At 36.2% G+C, this 19,572-nt stretch overlaps 1 protein-coding gene across 1 annotated transcript in view; it reads left to right on the forward strand.

Moving 5' to 3' along the window:
- The window catches only part of LOC107723569 (ephrin-A3-like), a 72,797-nt gene extending 54,124 nt beyond the window's left edge, over positions 1–18,673 (forward strand). Inside the window, exons 2-5 of the mRNA XM_016532263.1 lie at positions 6,090–6,376; positions 7,056–7,121; positions 9,611–9,688; positions 15,848–18,673. Coding sequence (XP_016387749.1) covers positions 6,090–6,376; positions 7,056–7,121; positions 9,611–9,688; positions 15,848–15,969 — 553 coding nt within the window. The 3' untranslated portion in view covers positions 15,970–18,673. The remainder of the gene's footprint in view (positions 1–6,089; positions 6,377–7,055; positions 7,122–9,610; positions 9,689–15,847) is intronic.
- The last annotated feature ends 899 nt before the right edge of the window (positions 18,674–19,572 follow it).

A 19,572-nucleotide genomic window follows, 5' to 3' on the forward strand; every position in this document is an offset into this window, starting at 1 on the left:
GGAAACTTTCTGCATTTTTACAATTTAAAAAAAACTTTGTTTACTTTATTTTTTTATACCAGTTTTACAAATGAGGATGTCCCTAAAGGGAGGTTTTTGGAGATTTTGTCAGGTTTAACTCACTTTTGGGTACAAATTTGTCACCAAAATATTGTTAAGTAGGTACACACACACACACACACACACACACACACACTTAAAACTTAACAAGAATGAATAAGATGTAAATGCTATTCTAATACAATTCTTTTTTCACAATTCACAATTCTGTAATGTGATTTAAGCGCAATTGCAATTGAGTTATAAAGTGAGAATTGCAAGATTCAAAGATGAAGTCACAATTCTGACCTTATATAAACTTGAAATTGTAAGAAAATAGTCTTTTTGTGTGTTTTCCTAGATTTGGACCTTATAACTCACAATTGCATGTTTATATCTCATAATTCTTAAAGAAGAAGTCAGAATTGTGAGTTTATTTCTCAGAATTGCGAGTTTATTTCTAAGAATTGTAAATTTATATCACACAATTCTGACTTTATAACTGTCACAATACGCTGCCGGATGGAGCGAAGGAGCCATGGATAAACGAAACTGTCATTTATTAAATCCAACACACAGGGTAAATCCACACTTGGGAGGGAAGGAAGACACACATAGTCCTGACAGAGGAGGAATACACGGTTACACTTTATTTCGATAGTTCACTTTAGACATTCTATTAACTATAAGTAACTTTGTAACTACATGTCAACTACATGTCAACTAATTCTCATTAATTTGCAACTACATGTCTACTAACTCTCAGAGTAGACTGTTAGGGTAGGTTTAGGGTTAGTAGAATGTTGACAAAGAAAGTGTTAGAAGATATTAAGCAGACAGTCTACTAATACTCTACTAACTGTTAGTTGACATGTAGTTGCAAAGTTACTTACTGTTAATAGAATGTCTAAAGTGGACTATCGAAATAAAGTGTTACCCTTTTCCTTTTAACATTGTGAAGTGCTCACATACTACTTTTGGCCTTCATAAACACTAAGGGTTAGGCTGTAGCCTAAGTAACCTAATGTAATCTGTTAATAACGCACATCATAAACCCGTCTTTTTAGGCAAGTAGGCCTACCATATAATGGGTGTCATGTCATGAAATGTTTTTAATACGACGGGAACTGTATTTAACGTGATCACAATCCATTAAAAACATTGTACGTTAGGCCTATTAATTGTAATGATTTCATTTCCACGGTTATTCAAGCAACGAATAAATGATATAGAGAAAGCGAGCAAAGAACACAGTATCAACTGAGCTTTTTGAAACTCCGAATCAGTTAAACCATTGAGTCGCAAAATGATTCAATGTTTCGAAGCGCTCCAATCGGATCGCGTATCGCGAATTATTTGAGTCGGGACTTCAGCCCCACCCCCCGGCAAATCGCACCCTGGTTACAAGTGATTTACGGGTTCCACGAGAAGAAAAAAGGGGATTGACACTGATTAGCAACTCATTCATACAGCAGCGACTCCAATACTGTATGTAAACTGTCGTATGAACAGGACGTTTTGTGAGTCACACTATTTGTAAATGTGTGAAACGTAGTGAAAGAATTCACGTGTAATGATGAGCTACAGAGTCTTGTGTTGAAAAAAAAAATACGATAATGACTAATACTATGTCCATATTACCAGCTGTACAGTAGGTGGCACTGTTATGGCACTAGCACCTTCAATGACACTTGGCAAACTGAACTACTGTATGTCTGAAATGAGTGGGTGTAGGATGAGAGCGAGTCGTGGTGTTGATCATAGCACTGGTCTACAGCAAAAGGCGCTAAGATTGCCTTCAGATGCTTGGTAGCAGGTGTTTAAGTACAGAGGTTGAAAGGGCAAAGATAGTTAGCAAATGCATTCTAGATCTAGGCTCTAGTTATTTATTAGCACAAATGTTTATTTAATTATTTTATTTTATGTCAAACACTAATGTATTATTGATAGCTTAAATAACTAGGACAAATCAACTAATTTGTACACAGCGCTGCTAAAACAGTGTAATTAGAGACTGACTGAATGTTTTAATGGGAGTTATTGCAGTGCCGTTTCATTTTTGAACAACAGGCAGTCATAGATGACAGTGAAGACTAATTTAGTTGAATAATGTGGTGCAGGGTCTATTGTGATGCACTGATGGGATATCACGACAAAGCATTCAGTCTTACTCATCATGACATGCTTGAAAATGACCCTCAATACAAAACAAGAGGCAAAAAATGATCTGCATTATTTGTCTGTTGAATCCGTATCACTCTATTGTTGAAACAACAAACAAATTATATGTTTGAAATAGCAAACAACTTTGTCACAACATAACCAACCTTGCCATATAAGGAGCTTGATGCAATAATTTCATAATAACAGCATTAATATAGCACTGTAGTTATTACACATTAGCATTAAGACAGCACTGTAGTTATGATTTTTGTGTTGCAAGATATTAGAATTAAACAAAGCTTAAAGTTTGCTGGTCTTGCAGGTTTTAGGAGGTTTAAGCTTGTCTCCCAGCCTAGTCATCAACAAAAATGCCCAGATCTCTCTAAAACCAGCAAAAGGACCAGCCAGGCTGGATACAAGTTAAGACCAGCTAATCAGGTTAGGCTGTTTTTTTTTTTTCTTACTCCCAGCAGGTTAGTGTAAATCAGGGTAATTACAGAATTAAGAAAATACATAAATGTCTGTTTTTTCCCCATATAATGTAGCACTGACGTATAATGTAGCTCTGGGAATGTAAATATAAAATTTTATATTATTATATTTTGTAGCTTTAAAAATGCTGCGATTGCAGAAGAGAAGACGAAATTCGCTCATTGTTTTTATTTCTGGCTGTACTGAAGTAGAAGCATTTCTGTTTTAACGCCTCAGTGGGGAAAAAAAATCGAATTTAATATAGGCCTATATAGACTGTTAACAATTCTTGAAAGCTTGCTAGCACAGACGGTCAGGACACAGTTGCCTTGGCAACAAATGACTGAAGCATAACATTCTCGCGCCGGAGCAGCGTTTGAACTTGTGTGGCTGAGCGAGAGCGAGAGCGGGAGCTTTTCCCGCTTCTCACCTTTCCCGCTCTCGCGCTGTTATGAGGTGAAGGGACTCGACGACCTAGCTGTTAATGGTGTGAAAATAAGAAACGAAACGATCAAACGCTTTCAACTGTATTTTTAGCTACAACGCGGACTGACGGCTGTCACCGCTGTTTCGGTAACTAAGGTTAGTGGTGAGTGGTCTGTGAGAGACAGAGATTTTCTCCCTTCTGTAGAGAAAATGTAGGCAATTTTCTTGTAATGCTTTTGAAGCAGTTTGAGGGAAAACAGTCTTATTTAGATTGTTGTGTCTTATAAAATCTTATTTTATTCATTACTTAAAACGTTATTTTAAATGTATTAAATGTGTATTATACTTTTTGACTTTCTCAGTTTGTGTAAATCCACATGGAGTTCAGAAGAAAATTTTTATCCAGAGTAATTTTACATTTGTCTAGTACAAATATGTCACTTTGTTTCATAATCAGGGTTTGAAATTAACACCCGCCAACCCGCCAAATGCGGGTAAAAATCAGCTGTGGCGGGTAACGCTGTCAAATCACTAGCCAATTTGGCGGGTTACTTTTCGTAAATTATGTTTACTAATTAATTTCTTGAGGAAGTTCATGTAAGCCAAATCTGCACAGATTTAGTGTAAATACTGAACTCGAGACTCATCATGATATATTAAATAAGCCTAATTGCGCAGCATCTGGGCATCTAGCTTACTTGAACATACCCAGCGATGTAGCTACTGGCCATCGGGAGCACCGGGACATTCCCGGTGGGTCGATCGCCGAAGCGAGGGAGACCTCATATTAGGCGCTGTTTTTAAATTACAGCCCACGCGAAACTGCAAAAAGCAAGTACTCCAAAAGTGTGAAGCGGCGCTACCGGGTGCATCCGCCAGCCGCGCGTTAAAGCAGAGCGGGATCAGTCTCCTGCACAGCGCTGCGCTTCCGCCACGATTTATAAGAGATAAACAGCACAAATCGCTCGATCCATTCAGAAATGACACAGAATTGTGTTATACAGTTGTGTGATATGACAACATTAAAGGTTCTGCCTGAAAACAGCCACGACAAGGTAAAATGCATGTAAACAAACTGCAATGTAAACAAACTTTAATAGCTTATTTCTCTTTAAATGTTTCATTCTAATTCATTTTAATTTAAGTAAAATGTTAATTCAGTAAGAGCCTGATTAAAGATAAAAACCAGTGTCTCTGTAATTTAGAGACACTTATAAATGAGGTGTTTTCCATTTACAAATATTATAAAGTTCTTAAAGAGATAGTTCACCCAAAAATTAAAGCTGTCATCATTTAGGCTACTCAGCATCATGTCATTCCAAACCTGTATGAATTTCTTTCTTCTGTGGAACATAAAAGAAGATATTTTGAGAAATTCAAGAAATGTCTGTCCAGACAGAAGAAATCAAGAGTAACCAAAATGGTTTGGTAACATTCTACAAAATATCTTTTGTGTTTTACAGAAGAAAGTAAGTCATACAGGTTTGGAAAGACATGAGGGTGAGGAAAGGATGACAGCATTTATTAGCAGTAAATTTCTAGCAATGTTCTAGCACAAAATCAATGCTTATACTGTCAAGTGCATTTCTATGTGACAAAAATGCAGTAGGCTATTAGTTTGTTGCATTTGCTGTGAATTCAGTAATATATCATTATTTGTTTTTGTCCTCATTTATTTATTTATTTACTTACTCCAATTGATGGCCCTATAACACAGCGAAACATTCACAGGGGACCTTGAGGGCCGGGTAGGCTGGATTTTTTTGGCTAGTAGAAATTATGAATGGCCGGTAACTTAAAAATGTAGTAGCCAAATTGGCTGGTGAGTGAAAAAGTTAATTTCAAACCCTGGTGACTTTTAAGTAAAAGTGTTGTATTAATTGTCATGTATAGCTTGAAGTTAATTGTAGCCATAATTTCTCTGTAACCCAAATAATTGTATTTCATGAAGTATTTTATCAAAAGAAATCACATAAGTTCATAAGATTTTTAATTATAGTACTATAATTTATATCGGGATCAGAGGGATGTGGGTGGGCAAGCCATGCAATGCCAGAGTAATGTAATGCCACAACTTACACATCAGTGTTTAGATCACCTTTTTTCATGATAAAATCAGTGTAATGGCAATATGTCCATCCCCTGAATGTAAGCTTTTCCATATTCCAAACTTTCCTGAAGCACTGGTGACTTCATGTGCCTGTGCGAGTCGTGAAAATTATGAAAATAAATCTAGGAATTATTGGAAATCAGTAGGGGTTGAGGCATCAAAAGTAACTATGTAACTAGCTGTTTTATGGATGGTAACTGTAATAATATTACTGAAATCCTATTAGTAATTAGTTACACTACTAGTTACTGCAAAAAGTAATATTATTACAGTAAATAGTTACTAGTAACTAGTTACTGCCCAACACTGATTAGTACAGTATATAATGAATACTAAAATAACATGCATTTAGCAGACATTTACATTTATGCATTTAGCAGACACCTTTATCCAAATTGACTTACAAAAGAGGTGGAACTAAGCAATTTGTCCATTTGTCAAAGAGTCAAAAATATTTGTAATAAGAACACAGTATTTGTTATTATAATAACAATAGTGTCCTGCAGCATGACAGCCAATACCTCAGCTCATAAAAATTAACAGTTTTCTTGTATAGTTTTCCTTTATTATTAAAATATTTAAAATGAAAACAGTTGTAATATTTAAACATTACAGTTTTAGTATATATTATAGTTGTATAGTTTCTGTTTTGCTTTGTATTGTATTGTTTTTATTCCCATTTCCTATTATGTTCCAATTTTCCCCAAAGGAACAGAAAATTGGAGTACAGGAAATTGGAAATTGTTTTGCGGTTTCTTATACGTAAAGCTGACATTTTGGCTGGACCTAATGTATGTGTTTATGTATAAAGAAGCCAAATATGCCTAGCATTGTTTGAGCACAATGTGACCATTTTTGTGTGTTTCCTTTTTGTCATCAGACTTCGTAAGGAGGGCTACACAGTGCAGGTGAATGTCAATGACTACCTGGATATCTACTGTCCTCACTACAACAGCAGTCAGAGAGGCGTTGCCGAGCAGTACGTGCTCTACATGGTCAGTTATCGTGGTTACCGTACATGCGACCCACAGCTGGGCTTCAAACGCTGGGAGTGTAACCGTCCCCACGCCCCACACGCACCAATCAAATTCTCAGAAAAGTTCCAGCGCTACAGCGCCTTCTCGCTCGGCTACGAGTTCCATGTTGGGCAGGAGTATTATTATATCTGTGAGTATAGTGTGCTTTACCTCAGCTATACAGACTTCCAAGTCTATTGTGACACAGCTATGTACATTATTATATTATAGTTTATGAATGTCAGGCAAGCTGTCCAGGACATGTCGATCAAAAAGAAGGCAATAAAATTATAGTTTAAGATAAATTATTATTTTTTTTTTGCATTTCTGAATTATATTCTATTTATTTTTATATAATTTTTATATAATCTATTTTATATAATAATAATTTATTATTATTTAGTCATTAAATATTGTTAAATAAATTTTTGATTTTGTGGTGGAAAATGATTTGGTATTGTTCTGTGCAAGATTCACCCATTTGTGAATATATTTTAACATTTTATAGCTCAGCTTATTTATATTTCTAAATCAGTAAGAGAGTAATAATTCATAATCCACATTTATGTATTATTATAACTGTACGTACACAGTGCTAACACTATACGCACTACTGCATCTGTAGGACCTTTTGTATGTAGTGTTGTATAAGTTACCATAATACAAAACAACAATGCAAGCTTTCTTTAGATACTACATACTTTTTATTTAATGCTTTATGCTTCTCTGTGTTCTCTGGAAGTACAATACTTCAGAATATTACAGTTATGGAACCTACGCAGTATTTCTGATGATTGACAGTTCACTGACATTTTGCCGTTTTATTTTAGCCACACCCACTCATCACCACGGCCGGAGCTGCCTGAGATTAAGAGTGCATGTCTGCTGCTCAACAGGTATCGACCTCTATCCATCCGTCTGTTCATCTATCCATCATTCCATCATGCATCCATCCATCCAACCTTTCTATTTTTCAGTCAATTGATCCACCGGTCATCCCATTTATGAAGTGCACTCAGTCCGTGTTTCTTTAACTCTTCTATCTGTCTTTCTGAGAATCAAATCAATCTGTTTACGCAGAAAGCACACTCTCTCCCTCTCTTTTCCCTCTAGGTTTCACATCTTAATGTTGTTGTTTGGCACACGTACCTCAGGGTTACTTGGATAGATTTTGATTTTGCTTTGTTAAACCTGCACTACCATTCAAAAGTTTTATTTTATTCAGCAAGGATGCATTAAATTGATCCGTAAACCATTTATAATGTTACAAAGGATTTCTATTTCAAATAAATACTGTTCTTTTGAACTGACAGTTCATCAAATATTAAATCAGCACAGCTGTTTTCAAATTTAATGATAATTAATGTTTCTTGAGCACCAAATCAGCATGTTAGAATGATTTCTGAAGCATCATGTGGCACATTTTTGAACAGTAGTGTATATAACAGAATTTGTGACATTAAAATAAAAATATCAAATTAAATCAATTTTAATAAAAAAAAAATATAATTTAAAAATGTGTTTGTTGAAATAATGTCAAGGCTGAATTTAAAAAACATACTAACATATATAAGGCTGTTGGAGTATATAAAACAGAAAAAAAGGTTGGGAAACCCCTCCTCCCCATCATTTCTTTCCCCTCTCTCTCTCACTCTTCTCTCTTGTTTCCAGGTGCTGTCAGGATTCATGTTCTCTCACAGTCAGTTTGCTGGCACTGAGTGTTATTTTAACCCCTCACCCTCTCTTTCTGTCAGTGCTCATGTTCATTAATAATATTCCAGTATGTAAGAGAGAGAAATAGAGAGCATACTGTGTGCGGTCTTAACCTCTGCCCTGTCTCTTGGAGTCTCTGAGTTCATGTGTCAAGACGAATCTGTTAGTCCTGCTCAGTCAGGTCTGAACTCCAGTGCCTTGAGTTCAAAGGGCTGATGTATTTATAAGGATGTGTAAAATTACATACTGATGAGTTGAATCAGGTGTGTTAGATTAGAGAGATAAAATGTGCAGTCATGGGAGGCCTTTAAGATCAAGATTGAGAACCACTGAGCTAAAAAAGTATGAAACAAAATGTAGTAGTTTTGAGATGCATTTTTAAAAGTTGGAATTTACGCTGTCTTAAAAAACACAACGTGTGTAATGAGACTCATAAAGAAGTTTAACATGCAACTTGTCTGTAATTTTTTTTTTCTTTATAAATATTATTTCCAAAAAATAATTAATTTGATTTTTACAGTGCAATTGTTCTGAAGTCAAAACTTATTATTAAAATACTATCTGACAAATTTGTATTTTCTGTTAAGCTGACAGAACATCTTTTTCTTCTACCCACTATTAGATTTAATTCAGATTTATTTGTATGTCAATTTCACAATAAATAACTAATTTATTTTACATTCACAATAAATGATTTTTTTTCACAATTAATGACAAAGTTTTACTTTCTGTTAAACTGACAGAATATTTTTATTTTTTTTCTAACCAGCATTAGACATTTTTTTTTAAATTCAAATGTATTTGTATATCAATTTCACAATATATTGCAAATTCATTTTATGTTCACAAAAATTTATGATTTTTTCAGCATTAAATTACATTTTTACTTTCGGTTAAACTGACAGAATATATTTTTTCGAATCACTATTAGAGAAAAAGTTTCAATATGAATTTATTTGTATATCAATTTCACCTTAAATTAAAAATGTATTTTATTTTCACAATAAATTATGATTTTTTTTCCCCACAACAAATGACATTTTCGCTTTCTGTTTTTGTTAACTATTAGGAAAAAAAAATAACTTCAAATGTATAATTTTCCCCCAATATATAACTAAAATAAATATTAATATTGTTTCAAAACAGATTTTTTTTAAATACCCAAACTATTCTTGGATGTATGTTGCAAAGAACAAAATGTTTATTTGTTTTTTTTTTCTCAAAACTATATGCAGATTTTTTTTAATAGTTCAAACTAATGGCAGTCAAAAGATAAAAAAAATCACAATTAATCATTATTTTCTTTAAAAGTGTCAAAGAAATTGTCAAATTTAATAAATGTTAAATCAATCAATCACTCAATAAATAAATACATAATACTGACACATCATTTTGATAGTCCAAAAAAATTGTATCAAATTTTCTGTGGGACACCAGTAAGTCAGCTGTTAGACAAGTAGTCGATTAGTGGGCCATTGTTTTGTGATTCATGTCCCATCCTTTTGCTGTATGTAGCCTGAACTGGGGACACTAACTACCACCATCACTTTCTCACCGCTGCATATGACCTAGAGGAGCTTACAAATAAATTCCAAATCCTTTGAGAGCATGTATAAGATCCTGCAGAGAGAGGGGGGGGGGGGTGTTCTGATTCTCCTTTCATGTCTTCCAGCCTCTGATTCAGATGATGAGCCCCAACCCACAGAGCCAGACTACACTCTAAGACCTAACATCAAAATCGATGACCTCGGTGAGTTACACACACACCAGACGGACCACACTGACACTTATACATATGCATATAAATCACTGACTAAGCTGACATTTGCACCCAAGGTTTCTGTTCCCAGATCTGTGGCATCCACACACCTCTTTCCTAGTTACGCAGCAAGCTCATAAATCATGCCTGTGCGTGTTAGAGCGTATTTATTGTTATAAATCAAATTGGGTACCAGGTTAAAAAACCAAATCCACTTCATGTGATTGGAATGTCTAATAAAAATGCATATGAGATCAACTCTAATTTGCTTTTCCTGTGCACACGGTGTACACCGAACAAACACAGCAGTTATCTGCTAGCACACATCTTTTAGGCAATGAGTGACATTAATGAAGCCACGAGCTAAAAGGCAAACGGAGCGTGAGCTGCCTGGCTATAGTTAGCTTGATTAGCACTGAGGCTAGTGTTAGCGCTGATTAGCGGTGGCAGAACTAGCCCTCCAGTTCCCAGCCTTACAGTCTCATCCTGCGCTTTCTCACCACCGCTGTAACCCGATTCAAGGACAGCGACGACCGCACCATTTAAATGAGAGAAAAGAAATTGATTTGACTTCAAGTGTTTTTAGGGAATAAAGAGGCATCGATCTGTTCGTGTTTTTTTTCCGAGCGTGTGTTTTGAGACAGATGGATGTGGATGTGTTTTGGGTCGTCTCTGGGTCGGAGCCACCCAACGATTTCCAATAACTGGAATCTGAGTACCGGCTCTCTCCCGCTTGCTCCGATCGGGGGTTCAGTTTTCAAACAGGCCAGAGAGGGGAAGAGAACAACCGCAAGAGGCCAGCCGAAGCCACACATCTCGGTACAGCTCCATACATCTGCGTCCAATAGACAAAAGAAACAGTATCGTCCTTGCTCACTGTTGTCCCGTTAGTATTGACCAACTTTAAGAACCAATGGAAATTATACATTTCTAAATTGCACACTAAACTTCTACAAACAAATCAAAAGATACTCACAAAACCGCCACAGGAAACTCTAGAGTGCTGCAAGTGCTTTTAAATTAAGTGCATAAACATTTTTTTCTTTTAATAATTTGGGGGAGTGTGTTCTGATTCTCCTTTCATGTCTTCCAGCCTCTGATTCAGATGATGAGCCCCAACCCACAGAGCCAGACTACACTCTAAGACCTAACATCAAAATCGATGACCTCGGTGAGTTACACACACACCAGACGGACCACACTGACACTTATACATATGCATATAAATCACTGACTAAGCTGACATTTGCACCCAAGGTTTCTGTTCCCAGATCTGTGGCATCCACACACCTCTTTCCTAGTTACGCAGCAAGCTCATAAATCATGCCTGTGCGTGTTAGAGCGTATTTATTGTTATAAATCAAATTGGGTACCAGGTTAAAAAACCAAATCCACTTCATGTGATTGGAATGTCTAATAAAAATGCATATGAGATCAACTCTAATTTGCTTTTCCTGTGCACACGGTGTACACCGAACAAACACAGCAGTTATCTGCTAGCACACATCTTTTAGGCAATGAGTGACATTAATGAAGCCACGAGCTAAAAGGCAAACGGAGCGTGAGCTGCCTGGCTATAGTTAGCTTGATTAGCACTGAGGCTAGTGTTAGCGCTGATTAGCGGTGGCAGAACTAGCCCTCCAGTTCCCAGCCTTACAGTCTCATCCTGCGCTTTCTCACCACCGCTGTAACCCGATTCAAGGACAGCGACGACCGCACCATTTAAATGAGAGAAAAGAAATTGATTTGACTTCAAGTGTTTTTAGGGAATAAAGAGGCATCGATCTGTTCGTGTTTTTTTTCCGAGCGTGTGTTTTGAGACAGATGGATGTGGATGTGTTTTGGGTCGTCTCTGGGTCGGAGCCACCCAACGATTTCCAATAACTGGAATCTGAGTACCGGCTCTCTCCCGCTTGCTCCGATCGGGGGTTCAGTTTTCAAACAGGCCAGAGAGGGGAAGAGAACAACCGCAAGAGGCCAGCCGAAGCCACACATCTCGGTACAGCTCCATACATCTGCGTCCAATAGACAAAAGAAACAGTATCGTCCTTGCTCACTGTTGTCCCGTTAGTATTGACCAACTTTAAGAACCAATGGAAATTATACATTTCTAAATTGCACACTAAACTTCTACAAACAAATCAAAAGATACTCACAAAACCGCCACAGGAAACTCTAGAGTGCTGCAAGTGCTTTTAAATTAAGTGCATAAACATTTTTTTCTTTTAATAATTTAAATAAAATTGGATTCTGAAGTCATTAGGAACATAAATTCTCATTTGCAGGATTCTTAATGTCAGGTCTGTAAATCTGCTGGAGCAGTTAGTCCCATTAATGGCAGTGAGTTTCACACTACGTTCAGAATTCATATTAGTCACACAAATACACAGGCAATCACAAATACAGATGCAATAAACACAAAGACAGCTTTTATTTGGCCTTTAGGGAGTAATACAGAGCAAGAAGATGTGTGTGGCATTGTATTCATGCCATTCTCTTTATAGGGTTTTTTTTTTTTTTCCCCAATAAAAACAAACCATTTCCATGTTGAATATCCTGAACTAACAATGAACAAAACATTTTCTTTATTATTACAACTGTTTTCTGTGTTAATATATGTTTGATATATTAAATATGTGTGCTACTTAATATTTTTGTGGAAACCGTGATACTATTTTTTTGTCAGGATTCGTTGAGTAGAAAGTTCAAAAGAACATTATTTATTTGAAATGGATTTTTTTAATGATGAAAAAGTCTTCACTGTCACTTTTGATCAACTCTTGCTGAGCCCAACGTTTTGAATAATAGTGTATACATTTTATACAATAGCAGAAGCTAATATATTATAAACAATCTTGAATTAACAGTGAACAACCGTTATTTATTAACATTAACCTAGATTAATGAATGCTATAAAAAATCTTGTTCATTGTTTTTTCTTGATACCTAATACACATTACCTTATGTTAACCTTATTGTAAAATATTACTGCGATATTCTATGAGATGCAAAGATCTTTGTGTCTCCTAATGTAAGATTTCACTTCCCATTTGGGTCATTGATAGGACAAACGTATCAAATTTCTGTGTAATCCGTTCTCCAGTGGCGAAAAATAACTTAACACTTACATCTGATTAGCTGATTAAAGTCACGGCAGTAGTGATTTAAGCAAACTTACAAGCTAGAAATGTCTGTTCGTCCGGCGGGTCATGAGATTGTATCTCTGTATGTTGGCACTGAGTGCTGAATTCCAGCATGTAAACACCATGTTCCAGAACATCCCACTCAGCTTCTCTCTCATGCCTGCCATCCAAGGATTCCTGTCAATCAAACATTGCTCAGCCATGGGGATAATAATGCACTTTCTTTGCACGCTGTCTTTTAAAATTTTAGTCTATCAGATATTATTTAATATACAAGTCTTTATTTAAAAAGAATATAAAAAGGAAAAATAAAGACTATTGAAGAAAATTTTAACAAAGATGTTTCATTATACATTTCTTATCATTATCATTGTTGAAATTCATTTTTGCTGATAAATGTTTTTGTGGAAACCATCATACACTACCATTTTTTTTTTAGAAAAACATATTAATACTTTTTTTCAGTAAGGATGCATGAAATTGATTTAAAAAAAAGGGGGGACAGTAAAGACATTCACTCATCTTTTATGTTAACAAAAGATTTCTCTTTCAAGTAAATGCTGCACATTGAGCTTTCAGTTGATCAAAGGATCCTGAATAAACAACAAAAAATGTTTCAATTTGTTTTTGAGGATAATAATAATAATGATAATAATAAGAACTATTATTAATAAATGACCAGAAAAACATATTAATACTTTTTTTCAGTAAGGATGCATGAAATTGATTAAAAAAAAAGGGGGGACAGTAAAGACATTCACTCATCTTTTATGTTAACAAAAGATTTCTCTTTCAAGTAAATGCTGCACATTGAGCTTTCAGTTGATCAAAGGATCCTGAATAAACAACAAAAAATGTTTCAATTTGTTTTTGAGGATAATAATAATAATGATAATAATAAGAACTATTATTAATAAATGACCACCAATAATAATCAGCATATTAGAATGATTTCTAAAGATCATGTGACACTGAAGACTTGAGCAGTGGCTAACTTTGCCATCACAGGAATAAATAACATTTTAAAATCTATTACAATAGAAAACTTAAATTGTAATAACACTTCACAAGATTAATTTTTTTTTTAGAAAAACATATTAATACTTTTTTTCAGTAAGGATGCATGAAATTGATTTAAAAAAAAGGGGGGACAGTAAAGACATTCACTCATCTTTTATGTTAACAAAAGATTTCTCTTTCAAGTAAATGCTGCACATTGAGCTTTCAGTTGATCAAAGGATCCTGAATAAACAACAAAAAATGTTTCAATTTGTTTTTGAGGATAATAATAATAATGATAATAATAAGAACTATTATTAATAAATGACCACCAATAATAATCAGCATATTAGAATGATTTCTAAAGATCATGTGACACTGAAGACTTGAGCAGTGGCTAACTTTGCCATCACAGGAATAAATAACATTTTAAAATCTATTACAATAGAAAACTTAAATTGTAATAACACTTCACAAGATTACAATAATACATATAATTTATAATTTTTTTAATAAAAATATTTTGAAAAAAAAAAGAATAATACTAATACTCATTGTTAAATACTGTTGTAATAAATATTTAAATTAAAGGGTTAGTTCACCCAAAAATGAAAATTATGTCATTAATTACTCACCCTCATGTCATTTCAAATCCGTAAGACCTTCGTTCATCTTCGGAACACAAATTAAGATATTTTTGATGGAATCTGAGAGCTGTCTGACCCGGCATAGACAGCAACACAACTGAAATGTTCCCAAGTCCAGAAACGTAGCAAGGAGATCTGTAAAATAATCCATGTGACATCAGGGGTTCATCCGCAATTATACGTAGCTACGAGAATACTTTTTGTGCAGAAAAGAAAAGAAAAATAACGACTTTATTCAACAATTCGTCTCCTCTGCGTCACCCTGGTGCCATTTTGGAGAGTATCCACTGAACGCAAACAACGTATGCTGTTGTGTTAGCTGCACCACGCGGATACGTTTTCTACGTCGTTTGTGCTTTGATTTGAACGAAAACAACGTATCCGTGTGGTGCGGCTGACACAGAACCACATACGCTGTTTGTGTCCAGCGGATATTCTCCAAAATGGCACCAGGGTGGCGCGGAGGAGAATTATTGTTGAATAAAGTCGTTATTTTTCTTTTCTTTTGCTCACAAAAAGTATTCTCGTAGCTCAATATTACGGTTGAACCCCTGATGTCACATGGATTATTTTACCGCTCTCCTTGCTACGTCTCTGGACTTGGGAACATTTCAGTTGTGCTGCTGTCTATGCAGGGTCAGACAGCTCTCAGATTCCATCAAAAATATCTTAATTTGTGTTCCGAAGATGAACGGAGGACTTATGGGTTTGAAACGACATGAGGGTGAGTAATTAATGACAGAATTTTCATTTTTGGGTGAACTATCCCTTTAATGCTATCTGTGTAAAAGGTGATAAATGGAAAATTGGCACCCCAGACGTGTCTGGAACACCTGTCACATCTTTTGTCTGTGTGTTACAACATCATATTATTCTGTCAAAACACACAGACATACTGTGCGTGTCTGGAGATGTTTGTGGCAGACAATTTGCGTCACACACTATTCTTTGTGAGTGTGACCTGTAAGTGAAGACGTGTGTTTATGAACTTGTCTATCACAAAGTTTGCGAGCTGGAAGACACCTGCTCACAGTCACAGACGCCAACAAACCGGTTATGTTAGCTGTCTGTCTCCTGTGATGATGTAACAGAATTCCATAGATTATTTGGGCACATTTGACACTCCTCTTGTAATAGTTGCATTTTAGTTTGTTGTGTTCACGATGAAGCCGGTCTACAACTGCACACGAACACAGACACCTTCAGTACATACCTGACTGAGTCACTGCGTTTTATTTTTAACTCCTTCCCTTAGGCCTCAGTTGTTAAGGCCTTCCCTGGGCTTTCTATACCTTAGTGAGTCACGCAACATTAGTGTCTAGACCTAAGCTGTTAATTTTGTTCTGTCTGTCTCTTTCCAGATGACTATGATAATCCAGAGGTCCCCAAATTGGAGAAGAGCATCAGCGGTAGCAGTCCATCCAGAGATCGCCTTCTCCTAACCGTGGCATCACTTTTCCTTATCGCCCTTTCAGTCTCCTAGCATCCACCTCCTAACCGTCGCCATACCAACGAGGCCTTGGGGGGGACTAGGAAAGAAACTGGAAATGGAACACTTGATGCTGCAGCAGCTTACGGAGTGTCAAGCACCAGCCCACAATTCAACAGTGGTTTTCATGTCTTACAACAGCGACACACTTTGCGTGTCACGCAGACAATACGAATACACTATAATGAGAACTGTGCCATTTCAGTTACAGTAGTGCGGATTGTTTGTGTGTGTGTGTGTGTGTGTGTGTTTATGCATTTGTGTGGCGCCTTCGGTGCTTGGGGGCGGAGCGGATCTTTACTTCGGTCTGAAGGTTTGATGGCTCCATTATCTGTGAATTGGCAGGTTAAAAGTTTAAAAGCGTCTCAGATTCTGTTTGATGAGAACTGAAATGAAACCGTCGAGGAGTTCAGGTTACTCGAACCCAGAAAAAAACAAAACAAACAGAAGCACCGTTTAATCCAATTCCAAAAGTATTTGTTTCTCTTTGTGTGTTTCTGTTGCCAGAGAGATGTACAAACCGCTGGATGATCATGTAATTGCCGTCAGGGATGAAGAGCAATATTCATTTGATGAGTTTAAACAAGTCTATAATAGAAAATGATCTCACAGACTTGAAATCAACTAATTTTGGACTTTTCTATTGACAATACGACAATTTATAAAGCATTAAATTCCAATTACATCTGATTCTTATTTGGACTTATTGTGGTCGCACATGAAAACAGGGGCCGATATGGTTGTTCTGTGATGCAGAAAATTGAGACAGAAGTGATTTTGCATGAGCGCCAGCACAAACGCATTAAACACATTTACAGAATTTACAGACAAACAGAAGCCAAATAGCTTTTTTGTTGTTGTTTTCTTTCCTTCTGCCTTTTGATAAAAGGTGCTTGAGTGAGTGAGCAAGTGCAAGCGTATGTGTTTGAGTGCATTAGCTCAGTGATGCTGGAAAAATCTCCTCTAGACTTTATGGACTTCAACCGGAGGTGGACACCTACACAGACACTGTACATAAATCACATGCATTTATTTATGTGTGGACATTGTGGACGACCTCCGCTCATTTGTTCGGACCATGCTGATTCCCGCTGGATTTGGAAGAACTCCAAACCAGCTTTGGCAGGTTCATTCCAGTTTGAACCAGTTCCACTTATCGCTGCTTGCTACTTGACATTTTTCAGTGGTGATCAGCAAGACCAAACGGAAATTGAGGGGTCTGGTGGTTATAATCCGTTTCTACGGCAACAGTTATTCATCTATACACACACCTAAAGGCACTAGAGTCCAGCAGGAAATCAGAACAACACACAAAAAGAAATAACAGCTATTACTGGCGACACTTTTGCCAAGAGTAATACAAGCAAACAAATGCTTCGGGGCATGTAGTTATTGCATTCTTGCGAGCTTTTCAAGGGATAAACGGCAGTGTATGCATCAATCATTTTACAAGGTTCAAAATTAAGATTCTAACTCTTTTAGACTAGCACCTTATCACGATGGCAATGACATCATATCACGGCTCATGATGATGATAGCAGCAACCAGCGCCGCTTTTCGCCCTAGAGACAAGCAAATACTGCTTAAACTAGTAATGGCATGTGGTTTAGGAGAAATGATGTGTGGTAGAAGTTTTCTAACGTAGAGTCATAATGGACACCTTATCTCACACCTACAGGCTGTCTTTAACATATTGATTAAGCTGTTTATTGCATCATTCCGCTTTTGCTCTGAAAAATCATTTCAATTTATGTGGAACATTACGTCTGCTTTATATTCCATTACTATGGCTGCTGTGGTTTCACTGATCTAGAGCAACTTCAGAACAAATGAACACTAATTTGAATGCTCAGAATGATACTTTACAGACTTGAATCTACATTTAATTTGTTTCATGTTGTCATAAGGCGTTGGGTTCAGAATAAGTAGGTTTTTATGCTTTTGGGTTTTTCAGGAGTTTGTTTTTCTGATGGAATAATGTAATATTTCAGAAGAGTCAATCAGGCAAAGTGTCACTCTTCAAATGTTGCACTTACAAAACTTGGACACGAGAATTGTGCGTGTGTGTTAGAGACTGCAATTGTTAGAACTTGACGTTTGTCTTAAAGCTAGCCTAAATAACCTTTCAGTGTGTGTGTGTGTGTGTGTGTGTGTGTGTGTGTGTGAAAGAATGAGAGATCAAAAGGTAATAAAGATAAAGGACGGTGTGAATGTGTGTGTTTATGCGAGTTGTTTTCCATTGTTTAGTCTAGGCATTTTCTGTGTGAGTGGGTGCGAGTCAAAGAAACTGTTGTTTTGGAGGAAACAAAAGCATTTATTAGTGTTGGAAACAACCGAATACAATCATCTTTACCTTCAACTGGAATGAATTTAAAGAACTTGGAAAAAAAGAAACTGTAAACTGAACAAACCATAACAAAGCTTATAATGATAATCATCATGATACAAAAACATTAAGCCTTTGATTCATATTTGTTACAGACACAACAACATTTTTTTATGAACTCATATGTTTGGGTATTGAAATGTCCTTCTGAATTTGATCACTGTCAGTGGAAACCGAAGGACTAATCTAATAAGAGTACACAAACATCATCTCCCCCTCACTCTGACTTCCCATCTCCTCATGAAATGTAGTTTCAGGTTTCCCACTGCTGTCATCAAAAACAAGCCATTCTTTACCAATCTCGCAATCTCTTGTATTTTGTGCACTCCATCATCTCTTTCAAATCTATTATCATAGTGTCAGTTATCTCTGCACAGTGTGTAAGAAGCAAGCAGCACATAGATGAAAGGATTTCTAGCAGAGGCTGACCTGATGCTGAAACCATCTTATCTAATCACTGCTACATGAAGATATTTCTACATATCAAACAACACTGTTGGGCACGGGATGTCACTTTTTAAAACTGATACCCATCCAAGCAATTTTTAGATTCTTTTGTCTGCTGGTGCTAACTGTGAGCAAGGTTAGCCTACTTATACCTCTACTATAGACTTGAAACAGAATTTCAATAATTAAAGTTTTTAAGTTTTTTTTTTCAGCCCTAAAAATAAATTTGATGAAAATCCTTTTTTCTCTCTCAAATTTTATGCTGACCCCTACCACCCTCTTGTTGGGTCTATTGGGGGTCCCCGGACTCCAGTTTGAAAACCTCTGTCCTAAATCAATGTTTTTCGACCTGGGATGTGGACGCCTATGCTTCGTGTTGTAACTGCAATGGGTGAATAAAATCATTAAAAAAAAAAAAAAGAAGAGGAAGAGTAGGCAGTAACATACATACATATGTCATATAGAGGCATTTGCATTTTAATAATTTGTATTTATTTTGTAAATGTAAGAACTGACGATATGGCAAAAGATAGGTCAGCGCAGTGCAGTATTGCCAATTTAGCGACTTTTTCAACGCGCGCTATTAATAAACAGAAGGTCGTGGTCGGTTGGTGTTGGATGCTAATCTGTCGCTATAATTATCCATATGGTTATCGATTCTGATGTGAAGGAGCATTAACTCTAATAGTTACTGAGGATAACGAGGCAGAACAGATGTTGCTGGATTGAACTACAATCGTTTGATTGCTTTTTTTTTGTTTGTT

The sequence above is a fragment of the Sinocyclocheilus rhinocerous genome, unplaced genomic scaffold (assembly GCF_001515625.1).
Source record: "Sinocyclocheilus rhinocerous isolate Xijiao unplaced genomic scaffold, SAMN03320098_v1.1 scaffold241, whole genome shotgun sequence".
NCBI lineage: Eukaryota > Metazoa > Chordata > Actinopteri > Cypriniformes > Cyprinidae > Sinocyclocheilus > Sinocyclocheilus rhinocerous.